This window comes from Sebastes umbrosus, chromosome 2 (genome assembly GCF_015220745.1).
Source record: "Sebastes umbrosus isolate fSebUmb1 chromosome 2, fSebUmb1.pri, whole genome shotgun sequence".
Lineage (NCBI taxonomy): Eukaryota > Metazoa > Chordata > Actinopteri > Perciformes > Sebastidae > Sebastes > Sebastes umbrosus.
In genome coordinates, this window is record NC_051270.1 from 30,521,116 (window position 1) to 30,548,484 (window position 27,369).

Consider the following 27,369-nt stretch of genomic DNA (forward strand, 5'->3'; position numbering starts at 1 on the left):
GGGAAATAACTCTGGATTCAGCTATTAGTGCCTTTATTTCAACTTTAAAAACTTATTTTTTAAAATAAGGGCTATTAAAGTGTTCGTAATGTGGAGTTGATTCACCTAAAAAAAAAAATTTGGCTGAGTTACAGACGTCTCTTTCCCAAGGTAAGTCTATGGGAAAAAGTATTTTTGGGCCCAACGGCATCACGTGACTGACACGGAAGTTGCAGTACTGCTGTTTGGCCACTATGAAAGTCTGGAACGTCGACCGGCGCTCTTCCTGGGGGGTTTGGAGCGAGGCGCAGGAGGTTTGCCGGAGCAGCCATAAGCCAAGGCCTATAGAAAGGAGGCTGGGTCACGAGTCATATCTCCCGGGTATAACACATGCGCAGTAAAATCTCGCCTGCACTCGCCGAAATTGAGCCAATCGCAACGCACGACCGCAGCTTCAGTTATACTGGGCATGTGTTATACCCCATACCCCAAGACCCATGTCTGTCCGTGACCCAGCCTCCTTTCCATAGGCCTTGCCATAAGCGAGGATACAGTGTATCCTTCACAGATTAGCCATCATCTAGTTCAAATCTGTGTTAATTGTAGGTGTGAACAACAAACGGACCATGTTGATGGTAAAATGTTCCAGCAGCAGAAGGACCTGCAGTATCTCTGCTTCACACACCGCGGCTGAAGCAGCCTGCCACTGAAAGGGCTTTATAAAACATGACAACTAATAGAAGTCAAACAACTTTCTTCAATTATTAGAAAGATTTTTCTTTTCATAATCTGTTATTTCCCACATTAACTTTTATTAAGGATACAGTTAAAGTCAGAGAGAGAATGAGGGTCTGTCTTTTACACCTTTTACATCACTTATCCTCATTTCCATTCAGTCACATGTGAGGCTGATTATTCCTGAGCGTCTGGTTTGATAGGAGTTACATAATTTCAATTTTCCCCTCAAACAATTAGCCTAATTAACAATTTCTAGTGTCAGAATATAAATGACTACAGACGCTAAAAATAAATAAATAATATAAGGGCATTGTGCCAGTAGAAACAGTTCCTGAGCCTCTAAGCAGGACAGTCCACAGTATAAATACAGACTGCAGACTGTTATTCATGTGCATTTTTGTTAAACAGGTAACAGGCTACAGAGAGAAAACACTGCTGCTCTGCCAGTAATAACTGTGTCTCTTTATTAGTATTAGTACAGTTCAGACAAAAACAGTTGTTAAAGCCGACTGACAACTGATCCAGCTGTGATCAGCTGCTGCTGTCATCAGAAACGGACGTTGCTTCATGTGACGCTTCAGAGGGAAGGACGTCTCATGTCTCTAAAAACATATTTCCTCGCTTCCTCTCTCCTCGTGTCTCTTCCTCGCCTCTACCGCTCGTATCTCCAGTAGGAGTGACTAAGACGCGAGGAGAGGAGTCGAGGAGAGGAATCGAGCTGTATAAATTCAGAAATGGGAAAGGCCTCTGGTGTCTGAGTCAGCGTCTTGGTTTTCTTCTATCACCTCATCTTTCCCTGATTTTGGTGTGTCTGCATCATTCAGAGCCTGTGTCTCAGCCAGAAGAGTGGAAGCCATTTTGGAGATGATGCTCCAGTCCTTAAGGATGTCCTCTGCGGTAGTGAACTGCGAGGTCACCGTGAATCGGATGATGCGCTTGGTGTGAATGTCTGCAGGGATGAGGTACATGGTACCCAACTGGGTCAGTCTCCTCAGCAGCTCCTGGGTCAAAGCATTTCCTCCCTACAATAACAAAACATATTCATAAACGTTGCAGGGTCAAAATACTCAAAGCTTCCAAACTGAACTGAAGCCTTTTCAGCGACATCACGTCAAAGTTTCAGCTTTTTTTATTGCTCAACCCTTCAGCTGTTTGATTAAACTAGTTATTCAGTAACTCTCCTTTGAATGAGGTGTGACTGGGCAGGTTGTGCATCTCAACAATGATTAGTCAGTGAAAGATAAAGTTTACTACATAGTACAGTTTTGTGCCACATACTTTCAGACAGAACACAACCAGGCCAAGGTGCCTCTCAGCAGGAATCTCGAAATGTGGGTCACTCTTTATGAGAGACTCCAAGAGCTTTGCCATCTCAACCCCCTAGAAAAGACAGAATAAATATACATGTAAATCCTGAAACTTAAAAACAAATCAATTCTGTGGATTTTCATAGAATTCATACAGTAAATACACTTCTAAGTCCCTTATCTGATTATATTATATTTATTCCTAAAACAATTTACATGAAGAGAACTGAGTGCCACTTACATGTCTGATATGAGCCTGGAGGTTTTTCAGTCCAAAGGAGCGCATAACAAACCAGAGTTTGAGAGAACGGAAACGTCGGCTGAGAGGAATTTGCCAATGCTGAACAACAGAAAAAAGCAGCGTCATTGCATGAACCTATTCACTATCATAATTGAATCTTTAATTAGGTGAAGATATGATAGTATGATACCATAAAGTCCACGACTGCCTTCGAGTTGTCATGTCTGAGGTAAACAGGATCAACAGTGAATGTCTGTTGGAGCTTATATTTATCTTTTACCCTGAGAAAACAAAGTTATACCATGTTACCAACCAACAAGAGTCCTTAATTTCAGACCTACTTTCATAGGTAATGTGTATTTCTATATACTGTAGGTAAGATATGGTTTTAGTGTTCTCACTCACCAGAAAGCTGTGCAGTCAAGATGGACCATCATCCACTTGGAGGGATTGAAGACAAAAGAGTCAGCCAAATCAATGCCCTCCAAGGACCAGCGGAGCTCAGGACAGAGGTAGGCTGAGCCAGCGTACGCAGCATCAACATGGAGCCACAGTCCTTCCTCTGCACCTGGAAAAGAAAAAGATTTAAATACAAGTACTGTAATTCAACATCTCAACACAATGTTTTGACTTTACATACAGTGTTTAAACAGACATTATTGGGAGTAAATTTCAAAACGTACAAACTGGTCCCAGTTTAGACAGATTGTCAAAGGCACACACTCCTGTAGACCCCAAAGTTGCACACAGCTGAATAGGAGAGAAACAAAATTGTATATAAGATGTAACAATTAATATCAGTATTTTGTTATATATATATATTTTTTAAATATTCCAATGTTTGTTCATGTTCATTAGCCCTACAAATTGTACAGTATTGTACAATCAAATTCTAATATTACCTTCTAGGTGGTATTGTTTCGGTGAAATAAACATCAGAGATGCTTTGCTACAAGCAGAAACTGCAGGAGCAACTTAGGACATGGTGTTGCACGTCCTCCTCTAAATAACATTCATTGGTGGCAAGGTGGTCAGAGCATTCACATTGATGGGAACCCTTCTGCATCTTCAGCAGGTATCTCAGGGTCATAAGCGTTTCGCCCCTTAGCCTGTACGCTTCACCAGAGTGGGGCAGTGGAGACTACATTAGCCTTCACCTGCAGAAGGGTTCCAACTGCGGGCTCTTGTCAACCAGAGCCACCTTGAGCTACTCTCGGCTACCGTGGCTATTTCTCCAGTGGCTTTCTTCAGTTGTTTGGGTTCTAAACCAATCTTCTGTAAGAAGTAGCGCACTGATGTTGCTGGGAAACCGCGGCAGCCAACTTCGATGGGGAATAAGGCTGCATACCAACCTTTGACTAGGGCCTCATCAATCAAATCCTGGTACTTGGCCTTTTTCAGTTGGTGAGAAATGGGTAGCCTGTCCTCCCAGGGCACTGTGAGTTCGGCTACCAAGATGGTTTTTGTGCTCCTTGATAAAAGAATCATGTCCGGTCGGAGTGAGGTTACCACCACCTCTTCTGGAAAGACGAGCCTCTTCTTGAGATCCACTTGTATCTCCCAGTCAGAAGCTCGATGCAAAATGGATGGCGGGTTCTTGGCAGTTGTTCTTGTCTTAGTAGCCTTATCTCCTTCTCTTTGGAAACCGATGACTCCGGGTGGTGATGGTGCCTGGTGTGTGTTGGCTTTAACCCTCTGTAGGTCTGTCCATTTTGCAATTTCTGTAAGGACCTTATCGTGCCTCCACCTGTAACGGCCTTCACCCAGAGCTTTAGGACATCCAGTCAAGATGTGATTCAGGGTACAGAGGGTTGCTCCACACTGTTTGCAGGATGGGTCCTCTTCTTTGCCCCAGATCTTTAGGTTGTTTGGGGTTGGCAGGAGATCGGCCACAGCCCGCAGGAGGAAGGACAACTTGCCCTGGTCGGTACCCCAGAGTTCCTTCCAGGACAGCGAACGCTCGAGTGCCTGGTCCCACTGTTTCTATTTCATTTCAAGCTATTTACAGTGGTAGAAGAAGTATTCAGATCGTTTAAATAAAAGTACCAATACATTAATGTAAAAACACTCCATTACCAGCATTTAAAATCCTACTTAAATAAACACACAAGTGTGGGGGGTTGAAGCTCAACGATCACCTTGGATTTACTCGTGTACATTTACTTGAGAAGGAAAAACTTCCACAGGATTCCCTCGTAAAAAACGATAAAACAAAAATCTTTATTCCACAGTTTTGTAGTATCTTCTTACAGGAGTATTCAAAGCTAAGTTCTCCTAATTAGCCATCTGTACTACGGTAAGAAAACTGTGTGGCTCGGTCAAGACAAGCTTATATAGTGTTGCCTTTACAAAGTAACACATGAAGACATTACATCGAGATGAATTAAATCAAATGATCATTAAATGACTTTAAAACTTTTAACATATTAATTACTATTAATTAACTTATTCAATGGAATCACTTATTTATCTCACCTACATAAAATACAGACTGTGCTTATTTATTGTACTAAAAAATGTATACAAAACTTGGCCCCCACACAAGTAATATACATAATGTATCAAAAGTAAAAGTAGAGGTTCTGCTGTAAAATGTCCCCTGTGACCTTAAATAATTTACCCTCTTTGGCCTCAAACAATTATTTAAATGAAATCATCTGAGAAGTTTAGAGGGGAAATCTGGCATGATCTGAAAAGACTACACATGTGATAGGCTATGTAGAAAATCACTCTAATATCTTATAGTACAATAGAGTATGCTTTTATTTTAAGTCATGACCAAGACCAGTAAAATGTGAAACATATAGCCCATCAGCACTCCTAAAATTTATCAGAAAAATCCATTCACATAAAAACACCCATAGAAAGTAAATGATGATTCCTCTTCATTCACCTCTTATTGTCATATATATACTGTATATATGTGTAATTATCATGCACCATGAACAGTGTCTTAAAATAATTAAACAGCATTGCGTAGGTACATTTTATGTGAGGACATTTTTCTGTGTTTTCTACGAGCAATCACAGTAATGATGTTAACAAATAAATCAGACAATGCACATGTCTGAGACCGAGATAAGAGCAAGTAGAAATGTGGTCTTCACACCGGTCTCGAGACCAAGACCAATTCCGAGTACTATACAACGCTGCTGTACAGTGTCAGCTAAAACACTGTTATGATTTGTAAATAATCCACCTAAACAACCCCATGATCCTTCAGTGTTGACTACCTACCATGAAAGGGACCAGTCCTCTCCTCCTGTCTTCTTGTATGGCTTGTTTCAAAGTGTCTCCTCTCAGAGACAGCTGCTCATCAGTGGGCAGAAACCTGATCTTCACCAGAGAGATCAGACCTGCCTTCTCAACCGAGGAATGAGCCTATAAATGCAATCGCAAATCAAATTCTCAGTTTATTTGTATTAATAAGTTATTGTAGAAGGCGTGGTGACACTGACCTGATCTGAAGCGTAGGCCACCAGTCTTGAATTTAGGACCGAGTCGTCCACGTCCTGGTCGAGCTCAGGCCGCGCTGCAAGATTTTGTCTTTCCTGGCAGCCAGCAGAGCAACCAGTGTACTCTCACTGACTGTACTCTGACGGGAGAGTCAGGTGGGAAAAAAAAGGATAATAAAGAGACTATTGCGCTAAAGGTTTTAAAATAAACAGATCAAGGTTGTTGCAAACCTGCAGTATGCCTCCACCAATGCTGTCAGGATGGTGATGCAAGAAGAAGGAGGGGAGCCCCAGTGCTTTACACAACCAGTCCATCACATTCATTTCCAATTCTGTGCATGCTGGGCTGGAGGCCTGATCAAAACCAACACGGACAATGTCATTTATTAGGATGATATGACTTCATTGATGTTGTACTGTAACAAATTACTGTAATTTCCTCAGCAGAATTTTACATAACTTCTTGTTCTGTTATTCTACAAAGTGTAACTGTATATTGCAATGCATCATGTGACAAAAATAACTACATGTAGTTCACAGCATTTTTGAACAGCAACATATTGTAACATTGCAGGCAAGTTGTGTGTTGACTGTATATGATGCGTATAGTACAGTTAAATACTGTCGATTTGAATTGCCCTGCACAAGTTGCACAAGGCGGTTTGAAACACGTAACATCACTATTGTTTAGCATAAGCTAAGTTGTCACTGTGTTAGTCTGTTTTTAGCAGACTTTAGCTAACTAACGCTAGAGCCAGTTTAAGTGAAGAAGCTAATATCTAGTGATGTTACGCGCTATGCCGAGGCTTCTGAGCGTGTGTCCAGTAATGGTATTAGTAATATCCACCTTATTCTCAGAGGTCTTATTGTAGAAATAGTTATGGGCGTAACTTCCGGTGAGGTAGCGGAAATAGCGGTACGCTAGTTAGTCCCATAGGCTAAAGTAAAGTAATTCACCTTCATTTCACAAAATGCTGCTTTATTTTTAACTGATATTTAACTGACATTAAATTAGCATTTTCTAAAATGTCCTTGCGGAGCTGTGGTACGGTGTTCCGTATACTTATCGCCCGTCAGCGCCACGCCAGGCGGCACTCCTCTTTTGTTAAGAGCCAGACAAGCTTGTTTGTGTGCTCATTCTCCGGGGAAATGTCCATTAGAGAGTCTACACTTTGACTGATGTCTTTTGGACCAGTTTTTTTTATTGTTTTTATCTGTTGTAAAGCATTATAAAGACCGATTTTTTATGAAGGACATGCAGTTCAACTGTTTAACATGTTGATGTCTATATGGAAGGCAATAGAACAAACAATTACATATAAACCATAGGCCTATGTTTATTCATGTTTAGGTGAAGTGCTGAGCATCAAGGGTCAGGTGGTCGGTCCTCCACATCCCACCTTCACGGCTGGAATGGCAGCGTTCTCTTTTTGAGCTTTTACAACTTTAATCTGGTGTACCAGGAGCAAGCATTGTGCACACTGAATTTCATTCAAAGGTAAGAATGTGCTGGAAGTTTTAAAGAAGTAATTTTGTATTGGAAAACAGATTCATAAGGGTTAGTTTGGATTTTTTGTCACAAGGTTGTACAAGTTACTAACCAGTAGTGATGTTGTTGCATGTACATAGCCCTGGGTCCTTTAACGCAACTAAAATTTTACTGAAAAATGATTAGCCTATTTTTTTTTTCTTTTCATGTTTAGCAGTTTTTCATATTGAATGGGAACATGATAAGCTTGTCTTGATGGATTCTGCTTTCTCTTGTAGGGAAGCTGTGAGTTCTTTTTCAAATGGTCTTCAATATATAATGCATTACTGGTGTAAAGTGGCTGAACGGATATATCTGGGTTGATGGCTCGGTAGTTTTTGTATCTTGTTCACTCTTTAGATTGTAATTTCTCAATCATTTCCTTATGGTCACTCTCAGTATGATTTTGTTTCTCTATTTTCTCAGACAAATGTGAATTCAAGACTTGGTTCTCTTTTCTTGTTATTTCAAGAACATGCCACAAGGGGTCATCCAGCATGCCATGACGCTGCTTCATCTAGGTCAAAAACCTGGCTTGCTTTTGTAGCACCTGAGAGATATATCATTTTTTATATATCTATTCCTAGTTACATTTATTTAATATGTCATTCAGTAATATGCTGTGATATTCAGTCTTTTGTTTAAATATGTATAATTATACCCGCCAGCAGGGGGCAGGGTGAAACTCTCTGTCGTAAATGACTACCAGCGAAGAAGAAGAAGTTTCTGTTGTTAGACGGAGCCCTTGTTCGGTGAAGTGCGTGTGCCCGGTGCTGCTCGACAGCTAGTTTGGTTTTGCCAGTTCTGCCGGTGAATTAATAAAAGTTGAACTCTCTCTTCTACACCAAACCGTGTGTGTGAGTGGTGTAACACTTTGGAGGTCCTACCGAGATGAGTATGGATATTATTTCACGGCGAAGGACTTGTTAACTCTGGAAGAACACGGTGACGTTGGACACGTGTGAGAGCAGCAGGTCAACTAAGTGAGCTAACGTTAGCTACAGAGAACAGTTGAACCGTCTCGTTTTATTGTTTTCCAAGTGTTGACGAGTCAAAAGCGCTTTAAACAAGATGTCGGAGCACCGAGAAGAGTTTCTGTCAGAAATAGAAACTAGATTGTTTGGACTGACTGTGAAAGAACTGCACAGAGTTTGTGAGTACTGCAACATTGCTGGCAAAGACTCTGAGGACATTAAGAACAAAACCCGCCGTGCAATGGTGAAGCACATTGTGGAGTTTTGTGAACGTGAGGACTTTCTGGAGAGGGAAGATGAAGGCATGTCTGTGCTTTTGGAACTGAATGATGTACTGGAAGCTCTGCCAGAGGCCCCGGCGGAGACCGACGTCGCGGGAGCGGCGCTACTCTTCTCTTCACCTGCGGCCGACGAGGAGGAGGAGGAGGAGGAGGAGGAGGAGGCGGCTCGCTCCGCACAGCCTGCATCGGGACGCCGGCAGGGAGACCGCGCACCGCTCATACCGGCGCCGAAGCAGCGGGTCGCCCGAGAGACAGCGCGGGACGAGGGGACGCAAAGCAGAGACAGAGACTCCATCAGCAACAGCTTTCTGGCTTCCAATGGATTCAGAAAGGACTTCAGGATAAACGGACATGTTGGTGAGTCAACATCAAGAGACACTTTGAGCTTTAGCAGCCTTGAACACCAGATTGAAAGAGGTCTAAGGAAGGGCTTTCCAGAAGAGGAAATTATGGAGGTTGTCATACGTGCTGTGAATCCTGGCTTGAAACTGAGGAGCTATTTAGAGGGGAAAATGGATCTCACCTTAGCCACTCTCAGACAAATATTAGGAACACACTATGCAGAAAAGGATGCAACAGTACTGTACCAACAACTGACAAAAGCTGTACAGGGACCTGGTGAAACTGCACTTGATTTTCTGGTCCGAGTACTTGACCTGCAGCAAAAGATCCTGTTTGCATCTGAACGTTCCCAGTCTGGCCTGAAATATAACAAAGAGCTAGTTCATAGCCAATGTTCTCAGTCCATCATGACAGGCTTGTCAAATGATAACATAAGAGCAGAAATGAGGATTTATCTGCAGGATGGGAACAGTAGTGATGAGCTGCTCCTTCAAAAAATGCAGACCGCCCAGTTTTATGAAAATGAGAGAGCCCAAAAGATTAAAGCTACAAATAAAGCCACTCATAAAGCAAGTCTGAGCACAGTAGAGAGGAGTGAGGATGAAAATGACACTTTGACAACCCCAGTCTCAGCTAAAGCTAACAAACCGATTAAAGAGAACCCCCTATTTACAAAGGTGGAGGAGAGCAACACAGCAATAAGGGAGCTCACATGTCAAGTAGCATCCCTTGTGCAAACCGTCCAGCGGGGAAGAAATACTGTTGATGATGGCCAAACCAAAGCTCCAGCTGATGCTTTTAAGAGGCCAAGGAGACAATGTGTAGCATGTCAGCAGGACAAAAAGGACTGCAATCATTGTTTTAAGTGCGGCAGTGACACATTGGGCAAGAGGGTGCAGAGTAGGGGAAAGACAGAAGCCGTCGGGAAACTACCAGAGGTTGTGATGGAGGGACGTGCCATGACCTCGGAATTAAAGTCCCAAAATCACCCAAAGCGGAACCCTCAAACAGAGCCTGTAACCCTGTGCGCAGTGAAGGGGAAAAGAAAAAAACTGCCCTCTCCTCACCCATCAGCACCTTTAAAGTCAAATGTGAAACTTAAAGGAGACCAACCCTCTCACTCACACAACCCTTGTTCAAAACGCAAGCAAGTAGCACAACTGGTAGGCAAAAAGTGTCTTGTCTGGTGCAGAATGAACAGTGTCAAAACTCAAGCCCTGTGGGACACAGGAGCACAAGTGTCCATCATGAGTGAGACATGGAAGTCACAAAACTTACCTGATGCAAGAATCCGTCCCATCAGTGACCTGCTAAGTGATGATGAACTGCTGGACTTAAGGGCTGCAAATGGCACAGAAATCCCCTTTCAGGGATGGGTCCCAGTTAGTTTCAGTCTGTGTGATCCTAAAGCTAAAGCAGCAAGATCTGATGAGATACTAGTTCCAGTACTAGTGAGCAGGGACATAGTGCAGAGGCCCATAATAGGATTTAATGCCATTGAGGAGATGTTGATAAACAGAGAGGACCAGGTTCAGTCTAGTGAAAGAGTAGCTTTGCTCAGAAATTCACTCAGACTAGGGTCAGTAAAGGCAGAAACATTGCTTAACCTCATTCAGGGAGCTACAAATGAGAATGTTACTTACCCTGTCCTCACAGGACGCACATCTGTTGTAGTTCCAAGGGGGGAAATAAAGTGTATTACCTGTCCTGTCAAAACCAATCTCAAAGTGAAAACTGAAATGCTCTTTGAACCTGAGGAGAACTTGTCGTTGGATGAAGGCCTCAAAATCACCTGTCAACTGATAAATGTTTCCTGTTCCTCACGTAAAGTGAACATTTATGTGAGAAATACCACGCAACATGACATCACAATGCCAAGTAAAGCTGTGATAGGAAGCATGCAGAGAATAACAGACTGTTACGCAGTGTACTCAGAAGAACACCAGGTTAATTCTGTAGTTGTTGAAAATTCTCAGGCTCCACCATGCTCCACCACAGAATCATCTCAAGGTGATCCCCAGGACAAACTGCTGGATCCACCTGTCAAGGTAGACCACTTGACCAGTGAACAACAAGCGGTGGTCAAACAAATGCTCAGGGAGGAATCAGGAGCATTTGCCAGACACAAAGATGATGTAGGTTACATTAAAAACTTAAAAATGGACATTAAGCTAACTGATGAGATCCCAGTAGCCAGAACATATAATGCCATACCTCGCCCATTGTATGAGGAGGTAAAGAACCACATCCAGGACTTGTTAAGCAAAGGCTTCATCCGCAAATCCACCTCCCCATATGCTGCTTCAGTGGTCTGCGTGTGAAAAAATGATGGGAGCCTAAGGCTTTGTATTGACTACAGGAGTCTTAACAAAAAGACAATCCCGGACAGGCACCCCATACCACGCATACAGGAGATACTTGATGGCCTTGGTGGAAATGCTTGGTTCAGCGTGCTGGACCAAGGCAAAGCTTATCATCAAGGGAGTGTCAGTGAGGACTCAAAGAAATTCACAGCCTTCTCAACCCCATGGGGGCTGTACGAATGGAACAGGATTCCATTTGGCCTCACAAACACACCTTCAGCTTTCCAGCGCAGTATGGAAGAGAGCCTGGAAGGTCTCAGAGACAAAATATGTATTCCATACTTGGATGATGTCTTGGTTTACAGTAAAACATTCACACAGCATGTTGAGGATGTGAGGTCTGTCCTCAAACAACAGCAAGCTTGGGGAATTAAGCTGAGGCCAGACAAATGTGACCTATTCAAAAATGAGGTACGCTATGTTGGAAGAGTGATTTCAGCTGAAGGCTACAAGATGGACAGTAAAGAAATCGCAGCTGTGCAAGCGCTTAAGACAAAACCCCCTACAAACATTAAAGAGTTGCGCAAACTTCTGGGTTTCCTGGGGTACTATAGAAGCTATGTGCAGGATTTCTCTCGTCATGCAAAATGCCTGTATGAACTACTCTCAACAGATGTAACCCCAAGTCCTAAGTCAAAGCCCACCTTTCGGTCAGCAGGGGCAGGACAGCTCCCCCCACATCAGAAAATAGTGTGGAGTGACACTCACCAGAAAGCCTTGAACTATCTAGTTGATGTCCTGACTAACCCACCTGTAATAGCTTATCCAAGGTTTGAAGATCCCTTCATTCTCCATGTTGATGCTTCAGAACAAGGACTGGGAGGAGTCTTGTACCAGAGGCAGGAAGGCAAACTCAGAGTTATTGGGTACGGCTCACGAACATTGACACCAGCAGAAAAAAACTACCACTTACATTCAGGGAAACTTGAGTTTTTAGCGCTCAAGTGGGCTGTTACAGACAGGTTTAGGGATTATTTGTTTTATGCCCCCTCAGTAACAGTATACAGTGATAACAACCCTGTTACTTATGTTTTGAGCACAGCTAAACTGAATGCGACCGGACATCGCTGGGTGTGTGAGCTTGCCGACTTCAACATAACACTGAAGTACCGTCCAGGAAAAACAAATACAGATGCAGATTTCCTGTCCCGCACACCTGTGAGTATGGACTCTTATATGAGCGAGTGCACAGAGCAGTGCTCCCCTGAAGTTTTAAGTGTAATATTCAATGCAACACAGAAACAACACGAAGTGGACTGGGTTTCAGCCATTACATGCAGCCCACATGTTCAGGAGTTAGCTGCAGATAATCAGCCAGACATAAAAGTAACACAGCAAGAGTTACTACAGGCACAGCTGCAAGATCCTGTCATATCCCATGTACTCCAGTCGAAAAGGTCTGGGGAAAAACCAGACAAGAGGATCATGCATATGGAAGCAGCAAAAACTAAGCAACTGCTACGTGAATGGAAAAGACTGTATGTTTCTCAAGAGGGTCTGCTGAAGCGCAAAACGGCGACCTGTAATCAAATTGTGCTTCCAGAAAAATACAAAGAGCTTGTGTACAAGTACCTTCACTGTGAAATGGGACACTTGGGGGTAGAACGTGTCTTACACCTTGCCAGGCAGAGGTTTTATTGGCCCGGGATGCAAAAAGTGAAGGAACTGGCCTTCTACCTCCGAGAGGTCAAGGCCCAGTTACGTGCTGGTTAATCTTGTGTGACAAAGAGATTTTCCAAACAGACGGGTTAAAGCATAATAATACAATTTATTCCGAACAATTAATGTTGCATAAGTAAAAATAAAAGAGTTTACAGATATCTGGATCCAATCAACATGTCCCTGACAACATACAGTGCATGGGTCAGTTCGTGAAGTCTGAACCCCGAGCTATCCCTGATCCAGCCTATTCATGGTTTACACAATATTAATATTCATGAGCTTATGGCACGTGATGTTTCTGCTGCATGTCTTCTTCTTCTGTTATCTCCTTCTGACTCCTTCCTCCCTTTGGCCTTGAAAAAGAAGAACAGCACCTCCCTCTCCTCTCTTTCCCCACAATTCACTCTATTCATAACAAATCCGACAGTCAGGTTATTGTAGATCATAGTAAGCACTTTTGTACATAATAAATCCAACAAAAGACTGAGTTTTTTATAACCCAAGTTTGTAAGTGCAACATCCAGAAAAAACCTGCCGTGCATAGCAGAGCCCCTATGTGTCATGTACCTGCAACAGCACCGTTCGAAATGGTTTCTATAGACTATGTTCACCTTGAAAAAAGCAGGGCAGGGTATGAGTATATTTTAGTGATTATTGACAACTTCACTAAGTTTGCACAAGCCTACCCAACCCGTAACAAATCAGGCAAAACAGCAGCAGAAAAGATCTTCAATGATTTTTCCCTCAAATTCGGTTTCCCTGCTAAAATACATCACGATCAAGGCAAAGAATTTGAGAACCACCTATTCAGACGCCTGCAAAAATACTCTGGCATGACCAACTCAAAAACAACTCCCTATCATCCACAAGGGAACCCAGCTGAAAGACTTAATCGCACCTTGTTGTCAATGCTGCGGACCTTGGATGAGGAGAAAAAGGGGAATTGGAGTGACTATGTGAGTTAAGTCGTACATGCTTAAAACTGCACAACCAGTGAAGCAACTGGATATTCTCCTTTCTACTTGCTTTTTGGCAGAAATCCCCGTTTGCCTATTGACTTGATCTTTGGAATAAATGATGAGGAAGGATGTAATTCACACTAGGAATATGCTCAAAAATGGCAGCAGCAGATGAAAGAAGCATATGACATTGCATCAAAAACCATCCAAAAGACTACAGCAAGAGGAAAAACGTATTATGACCAAAAGAGACAAAGTTCAGTGCTTTCTCCAGGAGACAGGGTCCTTGTGAGAAATATGTCAGAGCGTGGCGGACCAGGAAAACTGCGCTCATATTGGGAGGATCAAATACACATTGTGGTCTCTCAAAAGGGGAAAGACAGCCCAGTCTATGAGGTAAAATCTGAACGTGGCACAGGGAGAGGCAGAATCCTCCATCGCAACATGTTAATGCCATGTAATGCTTTGCCACTTCAGGAACCAGCTCAAAGCACTGTGAGAGGACAAAATCCTCATACTCAACAAAGAAAGCGACACAAAGAGAATACACCAAATGAGACATCAGAGGACTCAGAGAGTTCAGATGAGGAGGAATATTACTGGGCTCATAGACTGAGGCACCATCACCATCAGCCTGCAGAGCAAAATGTTGCACCTCCCATTACTCCTGAAACAGTACCTCAGCCTGAACTTGACACTGAAGCGGAGGAGTTCAGAATGGATGCTCAAGTGCAAATGCTTGTGGACAATGACTTTACCAGAGATGTCACAGCTGGACATGACACTCAAGAGGTCGCAGAAACTGTTCAGTCTGAAGACCTGCCCAGCGAACAGGAGTCAGAGCCCCCACTTTTGTACATAATAAATCCAACAGACCCTCTTTTGAACTTAACTAAGTTCACCTACAGATAATGTTACATACAGATATATTTATTATAAGCATAGATAATGTTACGTACAGATGTATTAATTATAAGCATCATCACACAACCTCTTCAGGATCAACATCTTCACTATCCCCCACCATTTCCAGGAGACCCTGTCTCTCCGCTTGGAACATGGCCATCTGATAAGAAGGAGGTGCATCCGGATGCTTTCGTTGCACAGCAGAAATGATCACACGCTCAGTGAGGTGGCGAATACATGGAATACAACAACAACCGCATAATACTAAGCATGCACACACAGCAAGGATTGAGGAGAATAGAGATACCACCATGGACTTCCATTTCCCAAAGGTACGGTCTAACCAGTCGTTAATGGGGCTGTTGATACCTGAGTCATCGTGCATGGATTCAGACAGCGTCCGGAGCCCCTCTAGCGCCTTAGTTACAGTCCCGTCCGGCGCTGTATTGTTAGGGATGAAAATACAACATGAGTCTTGGAACATTGAGCATACACCGCCTTTCTCTGCCAGCAGCATATCTAATGCCATTCTATTTTGGATCACCATCAGTGACGTAGGAGCCATTTGTTCAGCTAGTCCGGCAATTGCATCACGGGTTAGATTAGTCAAACGGAGAACATTATAGTGGATGTAGTTAATGCGGTCAACATTTTTGTTAGGAGTGATAGGGATCAGAGCACTTATTATAGGTATGTTTTCAAAACCTGCAGCTATTTGGTCAGCTAGTTTATATTCATTAGGGAAGCTACCTCACTACATCATTCTTTATAATCTTGGTTTAGCCTTCCCCCCCCTTGTAGCCCACTCCTTCCACCCTGCTTCTGAGTGAAAGCATTGTCTATTGTTAAAGAGTTACTTGTGATTAGCCAGTTTTAGCAGAGTGCAGAGGCGAGGATGATAAGTAATGTATCTAAACTAGTACAGTCTGTGCTTTCCCAGGTTATTCAGATTTATCTGAGTACACAAACTCTACACAAGGGTCATGGTATTTTCTCTCACATTCCCTAAAACATTTAAAATACATGACAAATCACATGAAGAAAGTTTGTACAGAAGAACGAGGACAAGAGAGGTAAACACAAATGCTACAGCAAACGCTACTAGCAGTTTGCCGTACTGCATGATGCTTCTAGTTTGTTTTCCTGCGCGCAACTGAAAAACTTTTATCCGGGTGATCCTATTTTATACTGGTTTGGGAAAGGAAGTGAAATTTCTCTCTGGTGGATTCTCCCCACCCCTGGTTCCTCTTTTTATCTATTTTAGCATTTATTCTAAGCAACAAGTTTTAATACAATGTGATATATAATGTTTTTCAAAAACCACCTAGATGAGTCCACCTAAACAACCATGTTAGCCTGATTTAACTGTAAATACAGGCAAGACCTTGTAACCTTCTTTCCCTTATGTGTATCTCATCACAGTCACAGTTTATACAGTATATGAAAAATAAAAAATTATACGTGACCCTCTTTTCACGTAGCCTGGGCTCCTTGTGGGGCTGCCTCCTCTGCTTCAGGTCCTGTCCTGCTGCTGGAGCACTGTGTTAGGTGCCACCAGTTGAGTCCTTTTCCTGCGAGCTGCACAGCTGTTGCAGTTCTGGCCAGAACCTTGTGTGGGCCTGTCCAACGTGGCTCCGACCACTTCCTCTTTAACACCTTCAACCAAAGGTGTTCCGGGGGTCCGGGGTCAGGTCCTGGAACGTCCTCTGTGACAGGAGTGACAGGTTTGTCACCTGTATAGGAGAGAGCTGACACAAGAGCATTAACCTTCAAATAGTATGGTCTGTAACCGAGGTCAGGAAGGGGAGAGGGGTTTTGGGACGGCCCTGGGAAAGGTCGGCCACACGTAAGTTCAAATGGTGTGAGTCCTGTTGACCGATTGACCGAGGCTCTGATGCCTATCAGTGCAATGGGCAGGGCTTCAGTCCAAGGAAGCTTAGTTGTGCAAACGATTTTTAGCAGCTTTAGCTTGATGGTCTGATTAGCCCGTTCAACTTTTCCCTGCGATTGTGGGCGGTACACAGTGCCAAATTTGTGTTTTAGTCCCAGAGCCTTTTCAACAGATTGCAGATCTTTATTTTTGAAATGTGAACCATTATCTGACCTGATCAATTTAGGAAACCCATGTTTCGGAATGTACTCATTCACCAGACATTTAATGACTGATTTTGCGTCCTCTTTTCCCGTAGGGTAGGCCTCAACCCAACGTGAAAATGCGTCCACAATTACTAGGAGGAATCTTTTCCCCCCAGCCCTTACTCCCATATCTGTAAAATCCATAAAGATTTCCTGTCCCGGGGCAGTGGGAGAAGGATGTTTTCCTGCCCTAGGAGTGATGGTAGGTCTGATGTTACATGTACTACATACGTCACACTTAGTCAAGAAGTCAGTTATAGTAGCATGTTTCCGGGGAATCCACCAGTGGCAGAGATCTCGTAACATCTGTTTGTGGCTTTTATGGTCAAGTCCATGAGTCTGAGTCAGTATTGAGGACATCCAACAGGGGGGCATAACTATTTGATCTCCGTTATACCATATACCATCAAACTGTTCTATAGCTCCCTTATCTTCCCAGATGGTTCGTTCTGCTGCTGTGGCAGATTCCTGAGCTTGTATAATGGAGAAATCAGTTATCTCAGAACCGAGATCTGTTGTGGTCATGACCATCATAGTAGGTAAATACCCTGCCGCCTTTTTAGCAGCTGCATCCGCTGCTTCGTTTCCTATACTTTCTAAGTCAGTGCCCTGACTGTGTCCTTTCACTTTGATCACAGCTACCCTCTGTGGTAACTGGATTGCTTCCAACAACTCTTTCATCAACTCCTCATGAGCCATAGGTTTATTCTGACTAGTCTTAAAACCCACTTGCACCCAGCCAGACATATCTCTGTGAATTGCATTGCACACATACGCAGAGTCTGTGAAAATATTCACTGCCTTCCCTTCCGCTAACCGCAGAGCACAAACTACAGCCGTAAGTTCTGCTGCCTGATGTTTTGGAGCTATGGCTAGGGACACATGGGGAACAGCTTCTTCTGACATGCGATACCATTGTTCTTGTGCTGGGGTTAGTTTTTACTGCGGCTGCTACTCCTGCTGGTGCTATATAAACATCTCTTACTCCTATCCCCCAGGTTGTATCTAACAGGTTCTGTTGGAACTCATCTTGATACGTAAGATCATTATTTCTGTCATAATTCAGAGTGCAGTGGGGAGGATCGGGAACAGGGAGGTAAGGGTGTAGAGCCCTAATCCATGGTTGCCACATGTTGTAAAAGTCAATCAGAGGGTTTCTGTCGGCTAGCAGGGCCCAATATATGTCCGCACAGGGTGGTGGGGCATCAGGTGAGGTATCAGGACTCAACATGCACATGCGATCAGCACTGGAGGGCGAGGAGCACACCATTTCTTCTCCTCCGGGGAAACTCACTATCACAGCTTCTGGTGAACAATGTACAGAAGCCCCCAGTGCTGCCAAAACATCTCTTCCCAGGAGATCACGTGGACAATCAGGTGCATACAAAAAGGGGTGCTCCATCACCTAAGCCGGACAGGAAGGGGAACAGTAAAAGGCAGTCTTTGTTCAGTGCCGGAAAATCCCAAAACGGAAACATAGTGAGAGGAAAGGGAACACATAGGTTCAGCTAAGGTGGAGTAACGTGCTCCCGTATCCACCATGAACCATCTTCGTTTTCCGTTCACTGTCAACTGGAGACAGGGCTCTGCCAGCCCCTGTCCCTCCATCTCCGTCGGGCACCCCTATGGGAACATTCCTGGTGTATATGGACCAGGTGGAGGTCCCTGCGCAGAGTACCCGCTGTATGCCTGCATTGGAGCTAGCTGTTGGTTTGGTGGAGTCTGTATTGTTGGCTGATATGACTACTGTGGAGGCCCTCTCATCTGCTGTTGTTGTTTCTGAAGACAGTCACGTGCCCAGTGATCCGGGCTTCCGCAGATGTAACAACTGCCTCCTCTTGGTTGGGCATACCCCCTCCCCCTGCTTCCTCCTCCTCTCCCTCTGCCTCTATTCCGGCCTTCATGATAAGGGGGCTGCTGATATGGGGCAGCTTGGTAAGGAACATGATACTGGGGTTGATATATAGCCTGTGGCGGGCCCTGCAGTGGATAAGGATTCTGTGGCGGGGCTGGAGCTGGTGTTACAATTTGAGCCATCTGGGTATCTTTCTCTTTCCCTCCCTTTTTCTTATCTGTTGCACGAGTCCGTGCATCTGCCAACTGTAATTTAGTCAACTGAGCTACCATCTCTTTTAATGACTCATTTTCCTCTTCCTCCTCCTTGGTTTCTGCATCCTGATGATGGCAGAAATGTGTTTCCCATCTTGATGATTTTGCCCCTGCCATATCTGGATTCTCTTGCATCTTTCTCTTAACTCCTTCCGGAGCATGTTTTAACAGAGCTATTCTGAACAGAGACTGCTGTGTTTCTTTATCTGGGTTCACCCCCGTAGCCCCTGCCCACTCTGTCTTTGCTCTTTCTATGAACGTGCGTCCACTCTCCCCGTTCTTAATCTTAAACACCAAGCTGTGGAGCTTGCCCGCTGGTATGGGATACTTTTGTCTAATAGCATTACCGTAGGAGGTAGCGTAGGGGTTAAGGGGGCTTCTATCTGACACCTGGACTGTTCCGGCCGCTGCTTCTAATTCTTTCAGTGCCCAGTCCGAAACCGAGAAACCCAAAATAGCCCTGAGATCACCCATAGCTAAAGTCTTCCCTCGGGTCTTGTTGTACAGGCTCGTGAGCCACACTCCCCCTCCCTCTTGAATTCCTGGGAGGAGCTCACTCAGTGCTTGAATGTCACCTAAAGTGAACGGCTGATACTCGTCTCTACCATTGCTTTTGGCCACAATGGGAAACATGCCAACACACTGACTCCTCTGTTCATTCTGTCAACAAAAGACTGAGTTTTTTATAACCCAAGTTTGTAAGTGCAACATCCAGAAAAAACCTGCCGTGCATAGCAGAGCCCCTATGTGTCATGTACCTGCAACAGCACCGTTCGAAATGGTTTCTATAGACTATGTTCACCTTGAAAAAAGCAGGGCAGGGTATGAGTATATTTTAGTGATTATTGACAACTTCACTAAGTTTGCACAAGCCTACCCAACCCGTAACAAATCAGGCAAAACAGCAGCAGAAAAGATCTTCAATGATTTTTCCCTCAAATTCGGTTTCCCTGCTAAAATACATCACGATCAAGGCAAAGAATTTTGAGAACCACCTATTCAGACGCCTGCAAAAATACTCTGGCATGACCAACTCAAAAACAACTCCCTATCATCCACAAGGGAACCCAGCTGAAAGACTTAATCGCACCTTGTTGTCAATGCTGCGGACCTTGGATGAGGAGAAAAAGGGGAATTGGAGTGACTATGTGAGTTAAGTCGTACATGCTTAAAACTGCACAACCAGTGAAGCAACTGGATATTCTCCTTTCTACTTGCTTTTTGGCAGAAATCCCCGTTTGCCTATTGACTTGATCTTTGGAATAAATGATGAGGAAGGATGTAATTCACACTAGGAATATGCTCAAAAATGGCAGCAGCAGATGAAAGAAGCATATGACATTGCATCAAAAACCATCCAAAAGACTACAGCAAGAGGAAAAACGTATTATGACCAAAAGAGACAAAGTTCAGTGCTTTCTCCAGGAGACAGGGTCCTTGTGAGAAATATGTCAGAGCGTGGCGGACCAGGAAAACTGCGCTCATATTGGGAGGATCAAATACACATTGTGGTCTCTCAAAAGGGGAAAGACAGCCCAGTCTATGAGGTAAAATCTGAACGTGGCACAGGGAGAGGCAGAATCCTCCATCGCAACATGTTAATGCCATGTAATGCTTTGCCACTTCAGGAACCAGCTCAAAGCACTGTGAGAGGACAAAATCCTCATACTCAACAAAGAAAGCGACACAAAGAGAATACACCAAATGAGACATCAGAGGACTCAGAGAGTTCAGATGAGGAGGAATATTACTGGGCTCATAGACTGAGGCACCATCACCATCAGCCTGCAGAGCAAAATGTTGCACCTCCCATTACTCCTGAAACAGTACCTCAGCCTGAACTTGACACTGAAGCGGAGGAGTTCAGAATGGATGCTCCAGTGCAAATGCTTGTGGACAATGACTTTACCAGAGATGTCACAGCTGGACATGACACTCAAGAGGTCGCAGAAACTGTTCAGTCTGAAGACCTGCCCAGCGAACAGGAGTCAGAGCCTTCTGACACACAGCCACGCAGGTCACAGAGGGAAAGACGACCGAAAGAGACATTGACCTATGAATCATTAGGTCAGCCTACTCGTCGTGTGGTGGGGCTTCACACTAACCCGCTGTATGTAAATGCACTGGTACCAGTATATGGACAATACAGTGTGCCCTGGCTACCTCCACAGATGTTTGGAACACAACTGGTTTATCCTGCTCTTGTTCCCGCAGGATATTACTGAAAGACTGCTAATGGGTTCATTATGGACTGTTGCAGATTATTCTGGAAGAACAGATACAGTAACATGGACTGTTTGTGAACTGAGTAGTTACTGTCCAGTATGGATGTCATGGGACAAGGAGGACTGAGATAAACAAAGTATACAGAAGAAAAGAGTCTGAAAGTAATGTGAAGTTATTTACTGTGATTTAATTGTTGTTTACACTTACCTGGTTTAAACAAAAAGAGAAAAAAAAGATGCATTTAGTAAATTGCTTATATTTTCAAAACGTTACTCATATGGGATATGCAACGGAAAAGAAGTTTAGTCATAAACTATATAGTTTGGATTAAGATATGGCATATTTAAGTAATGCATATGGAATGTTTTTGGTATATGTGTGTATGATGTGAAGTGTATAGCGAAGTGACAGAAATGTTTTTGTTTCAAAGTATCAATTTAGTACTGTATATTACAACTGCTCAGAGTTAAGACTATTCTTAAGTTTAAACACTGTGGTGTTATTTAAGAGCAGAGTGTGATGAGATCACATGGTATACAATAGTAATGTACACTAAAGGTAAAATCTGTTCAAATGCACTGAAGAACATTTACGTCTTGCTAACTTTCAGTGAAAGCCATTGCCATTATATGACATGTTAAATGTAAAGTGTTGTCTTAATGACGTAGTTGTATTGGTATTACATCCTATAGTCAGAGTTGCACTGAAATTGAATGCTAATGTTGAGGACAACATTCATTTGGCAGGGGAGGATTGTAGCACCTGAGAGATATATCATTTTTTATATATCTATTCCTAGTTACATTTATTTAATATGTCATTCAGTAATATGCTGTGATATTCAGTCTTTTGTTTAAATATGTATAATTACACCCGCCAGCAGGGGACAGGGTGAAACTCTCTGTCGTAAATGACTACCAGCGAAGAAGAAGAAGTTTCTGTTGTTAGACGGAGCCCTTGTTCGGTGAAGTGCGTGTGCCCGGTGCTGCTCGACAGCTAGTTTGGTTTTGCCAGTTCTGCCGGTGAATTAATAAAAGTTGAACTCTCTCTTCTACACCAAACCGTGTGTGTGAGTGGTGTAACACTTTTCTCTCACTAAAGCGTGCACTGAAGGGAGTCCTTACCCCAGGTAGGGATTCCACTCCAGACATGCAGAGAGTTTCAACAGACTTTGAGGACATTTTTAACCAAGCCTCACACCCATACCAAATAGCTGCTGAAAAAGCATACTCAAAAACCATTAGTTTGACAGAAAACTACATTACATTAACAAAAACATTGAACATATTATTGTGGACACTCAAAAGTTACACCCATATATGATTGTTGAACATCTTGTTCCAAAACCATGAGCATTATTCTGAGCGCTATTTTATACACATAAGAATATGGACGGTCACATGTGCAGAATTAACATGGCTAAAATCCCCTTCACCTCCAGTAATATTCACTGTCTCAACCATCATGAAAAGGTGTTTTTTATTCTTTTATGATCCGTCTGCTGCTTTAGATAGAAAAATATGATTTGATAACTGTCTAAAGGTCAATAAGCTTGTTTTTACTGCCTTGGTTGAACAGTGTCAGGAATAAATGGTTTCAGGCTGTAGGTCATACTGATGTTTGACACAAAATGCAGTTTTAAATAAACCTTGTGTTATTTGGAGTGAACAATGTTGATAATTAACTGATGTGTGTGTCAACAAAAACTCACAGAACAGATGTTTTATCAGGCTTCATGTTGTTCACAAACTAGTCATTGATCCAAAATGAAATCATAATTCTTATTGAACAAATCCCCTGCAGGGAAGCTTGTTCTGACAACAATGGTGATAATACAAATATAAGATAGGATTGCAAGAAAGGACGAGCAGTAAAAGCATAAAAAATTAGCCATTCACAGAATTTCATTTCTATTGTCAGGAGCTGGAGAAATTATTTCCACCCATGAACTCTTTTGTTACTCCCCCAGAGGAGGTATTTGGTCAAAGTTCAAGAGGCGTAAACTGAGGTATATAGGTCTGAGGCTGTTCTGTGCTGTTGAAACTTGAACCTTTCAGGACTCTTATTGCAGCAGGACCGACTTTTCTTCTGATTTATAATGATTGCATATATTCTATATACCGCTCTTACAGGTTTGGCAATTTTGCCGTTATTGCTTTACTTGAGAAACCCTTATTTTTTTAAAGATTTAGGTTACACGATTACTGCAATTCAAATTGGTTTGAGCCTGAGTAAATTCAAGAAGCAGAAACCCTTTTACAGTATTTTGGATCGTTTTCTGGACCAAGTGGCGAGGCAGCCACATAAGAAGTTCATACTTTTCGAGGAAAGCTCCTACACTTACAGCCAAGCCGACAAAGAAAGCAACAGAGTGGCCAGAGCTCTGTCCACACATGCCCACCTGAAGGAGGGGGACACAGTGGCCCTCTTCCTGGGCAACGAGCCTCAGTTTGTGTGGCTCTGGCTCGCACTGACCAAGCTGGGATGCAGCGCTTCTTTTCTGAACTACAACATCAGATCCAAATCTTTGCTGCACTGCTTCTCCTGCTGTGACGCCAAGGTCCTGGTCGCTGGTGCTGGTGAGCAGGGAAAATAAGACTGAATTAGCATTGTATCCTGTCGTGAATATGTTCTCTGCATGGCGTTTGAAGTATAGCCTGAAAGATACTGGATTTTTTAGGCTGAAATTTCTTTTAACATGAACAAACAATCTTGATATACAACCCTTATATTTACAAAAAGTGTGACCAAGATAAAAAAAAAAAAAGACATCTACAGTTAAAAAATCAATTTATCAGTTCTCTCTGGTGGACAAACTATGTAATGGAGACTGTTTCTTAAATTACCTAAAACCTAGTTTGGCATTTCTGTAATGCAGTTTCTTGTCAGCTGACATATACATACCGATATATCTGCAATAAGCTGATATCGGCAGATGTATTGGCCTGGGCTTGGTCTTAATGTTTCTCATGGTTCTCCACATATGTTTTGATTGTTTTCCCATGTTTACTGTCACTGCATTGACCTCCATGAAGCCTTCACTTGCTCTCTTTTGCCTTTCTCTCTCAGACTTGCGAGGGGCTGTAGAGGAGGTGTTGCCCACTTTGACCCAGCAGGGCGTCCGTGTCTTCATCCTCGGCGAGGACTGTGATGTGGAGGGCATTGAAAGCCTCTCTGATAAAATTCAGCAGGCCTCAGACCAGCCTCTGTCACCTCAGCTGAGGGCCAACGTTAACTTTAAGAGTCCTGCGCTGTACATCTACACCTCAGGAACCACAGGTAATCGGAGGGGCTCGTCTGACCTTCACTTCTAATCTGCGTTTGTGTTTTTATAGTGCAGGCCTTGAGGACAATAAAGATATGCTACATCTGCTTCTAATGTTTTCTTTTAGGGCTTCCCAAGGCAGCACTAATCAACCATGAGAGGATATGGATGGCATCTTTTCTCCAGGCTGTGGCTACCGTACGCTCAGACGATGTCATCTACGTGTACCTGCCTCTTTACCACAGTTCTGCCTTTCTGATGGGGCTTTGTGGAGCCATAGAAAAAGGTAATTCATGGCATCATAAAACTGCAAAGCAACTCTGATGAGTTTACGAAAGGTTAAACTAACAGGTAAATGACCTCAAGTAACAGTAGGGCTCTGATTTCCACTATTTGTATTTCAAAGTCCTAAAAGTTTACAGCTCTCGGTGTGAGATTATCCGTTGCTGAAATCTATGCCTCTTCATTTCCAGGCATTACCATTGCTTTAAGACGTAAATTCTCTGCCTCCAATTTCTGGAATGACTGTAGAAAGTACAATGTGACTGTTATTCAGTACCTCGGAGAAATTATGCGCTACCTCTGCAACACACCAAAGGTAAACCTCAGTATGTATAATATCACATAATATGGTTATAACACTATTACAATACAACAATATATTGATAAATTCATTATAGTTTTAATGACATTTGCATGGGCAGCTAAAGCCTGCAGCTGTCAGACACTCTGCTTGTTGTAAACACATGTGATGTTTATTATACTGGTCTCACCTCTCCTTCACTCTCCTCTAGAGAGACAATGACAGAGATCATAAAGTCCGACTGGCTATTGGGAACGGCATGAGGGCCGACGTCTGGGCTGATTTCCTGCAGCGATTTGGGGACATTTGTGTCTGTGAATGCTATGGAGCAACAGAAGGAAATGTTGGCTTTGTCAACTACACTGGCAAAGTTGGAGCTATTGGCAAAGAGCATTTTCTCCACAAAGTAAGAGGTCCCTTATGCAAAGAAGTTCCAGAAGGCTTTTTTGTTGTAGGGTAACATTTAACATGTGCTAATTGCATCATCAAATAGTTTATATGCAGATGCTGCATGAATTTAAATGTGCAAAACAAAATTATTTATATGACTAACCATTAGTTATTATTCTTAAACTGTGTTTCAGATGGGATATCCATATGCCCTAATAAGGTACGACACAGAGAAAGAGGAGCCAGTCAAAGACGCCAGAGGATTTTGTATTGAAGTCCCCAGAGGTGAGCCAATCTCCTCCAATAATACACTGTAGCTCTCTCTTGACCTTCTCGCGCTTACTAATACATACAGTATCCTTTGCTTGTTGCTTTCACCCGCAGGAGAGACCGGTCTGTTTGTGGCAAAGATCGGAAAAAGAACACCTTTCAGCGGCTACGCCAAGAACAATCAGCAGACAGAGAAGAAGAAGGTGAGAGATGTGTTTGTGAAGGGAGACCTCTACTTTAACAGTGGCGACCTCCTAAAGATAGACAACGAGGGATTTATCTACTTTCAAGACCGCATCGGAGACACTTTCAGGTGAGTGCAAACAAAGAAGCAAAGAAAACAGGGTTTTGTCTGACTATGTTTGTATGTAAATAATAACAAACTGCCCCCCTACGCTAAATTAAAGCATGGCTATCTTTGTTTTGTCATTCAATACAGGTGGAAAGGAGAAAATGTGGCAACCACAGAGGTGGCCGATCATTTGGTCACGGTGGACTGCGTTGAGGAGGCTAATGTCTATGGTGTGAAGGTGCCAGGTAATAATATTACATTGTTAGCACTGATTTAAGATTATACATGACATACTCATTTAGTAAAATCCTTTCATCTGTTTGAGTTTGTTTGAGGTTTTTAAAGGTTTGATAAGACCTCTTGGACCTAGATAACCTCTCACATGCCCATTAATCATTAACCATTGTAACCATGAATCATGCTCGGGATGAAACACATAAAGATCTCTTCATACTCACGTCCTGAAATAAGTCCTCTTTTTACTTTGACCTTGACTGATTAGGACACGAGGGAAGAATTGGAATGGCAGCACTGATGCTCAAAGAGGACATGGACTTTGACGGCAAAGCTGCATATCAGCACGTCAAAAACTTCCTCCCCAGCTACGCAAGACCACGCTTCATTCGCATACAGGTAAACAAGTGTTGCTGAATAAGATAACACGTAAAAAAAAAAAAAATCTGGAATTTGATATAACCACTTATCTTTCTCTGGCAGGACGCACTGGTAGTAACTGGGACGTTTAAGCAAATGAAGGTGAAGCTGGCAGAGGAGGGCTACAACCCTGCCATCATCAGGGACACTTTGTTCTTCCTGGAGGACACCAAGGGCTACGTACCCATGACTCAGGAGATATACAACTCCATCGCAGAGGGAAGAATCAGGCTCTGAATGAGTTCAGTGTTTATTATTGGATTGTCAATTTCAAAATGGAACATTTGATTTTTAAGTTTTAAGTGATACAGGATGCCAAATAATGATTAATGACCTGCACATTGAGCGTTTATGTACAGCACATTTCATGAGCTACTTGTGGGGAATATTGTGTACTGAAATACTTCAAATATCATTTTGTTTGAAACACTTTTTAATGAAAATATTTTAAAAACACAGCTGTAAATGAGCAAAGCAATCCCAAATCATTGACCCGGTAAGATAGTGATCAATTTTCCAACACAGCTGGAACAGTAGTAAATTGCTTAATTATCATAATTTGTGTGTGTATGAACTACTGTACACCAGAGTTATTATAGTAAACTAAAACTAAAATGAAAATAAGCAATGAAAAATATTGTAAGTAAACTGAAACTAACAAAAAACTATATCCTTTAAGAAAAACTAAACCGAACCTATATTGCCTGGA

At 42.9% G+C, this 27,369-nt stretch overlaps 2 protein-coding genes across 2 annotated transcripts; one reads left to right on the plus strand and one right to left on the minus strand.

Annotated features, from left to right (window-relative positions):
* Window positions 1-634: 634 nt before the first annotated feature.
* On the minus strand, window positions 635-7,765 carry LOC119478717 (histidine decarboxylase-like). Its single transcript, XM_037753641.1, is given in 11 exon segments — window positions 635-1,739; window positions 1,996-2,097; window positions 2,266-2,364; window positions 2,456-2,546; window positions 2,671-2,833; window positions 2,949-3,015; window positions 5,503-5,646; window positions 5,724-5,779; window positions 5,782-5,860; window positions 5,952-6,120; window positions 7,728-7,765. Coding segments are annotated over 11 exon segments (1,302 nt in total). The 3' UTR covers window positions 635-1,445.
* Window positions 7,766-23,205: 15,440 nt separating this feature from the next.
* LOC119480727 (very long-chain acyl-CoA synthetase-like) lies at window positions 23,206-27,275 on the plus strand. Its single transcript, XM_037757259.1, has 10 exons — window positions 23,206-23,785; window positions 24,276-24,485; window positions 24,599-24,757; window positions 24,945-25,069; window positions 25,266-25,460; window positions 25,639-25,729; window positions 25,829-26,027; window positions 26,154-26,251; window positions 26,509-26,639; window positions 26,724-27,275. Exons 1-10 carry the CDS (start codon window positions 23,305-23,307, stop codon window positions 26,895-26,897), a joined length of 1,863 nt encoding a protein of 620 aa, XP_037613187.1. The 5' UTR covers window positions 23,206-23,304; the 3' UTR covers window positions 26,898-27,275.
* The last annotated feature ends 94 nt before the right edge of the window (window positions 27,276-27,369 follow it).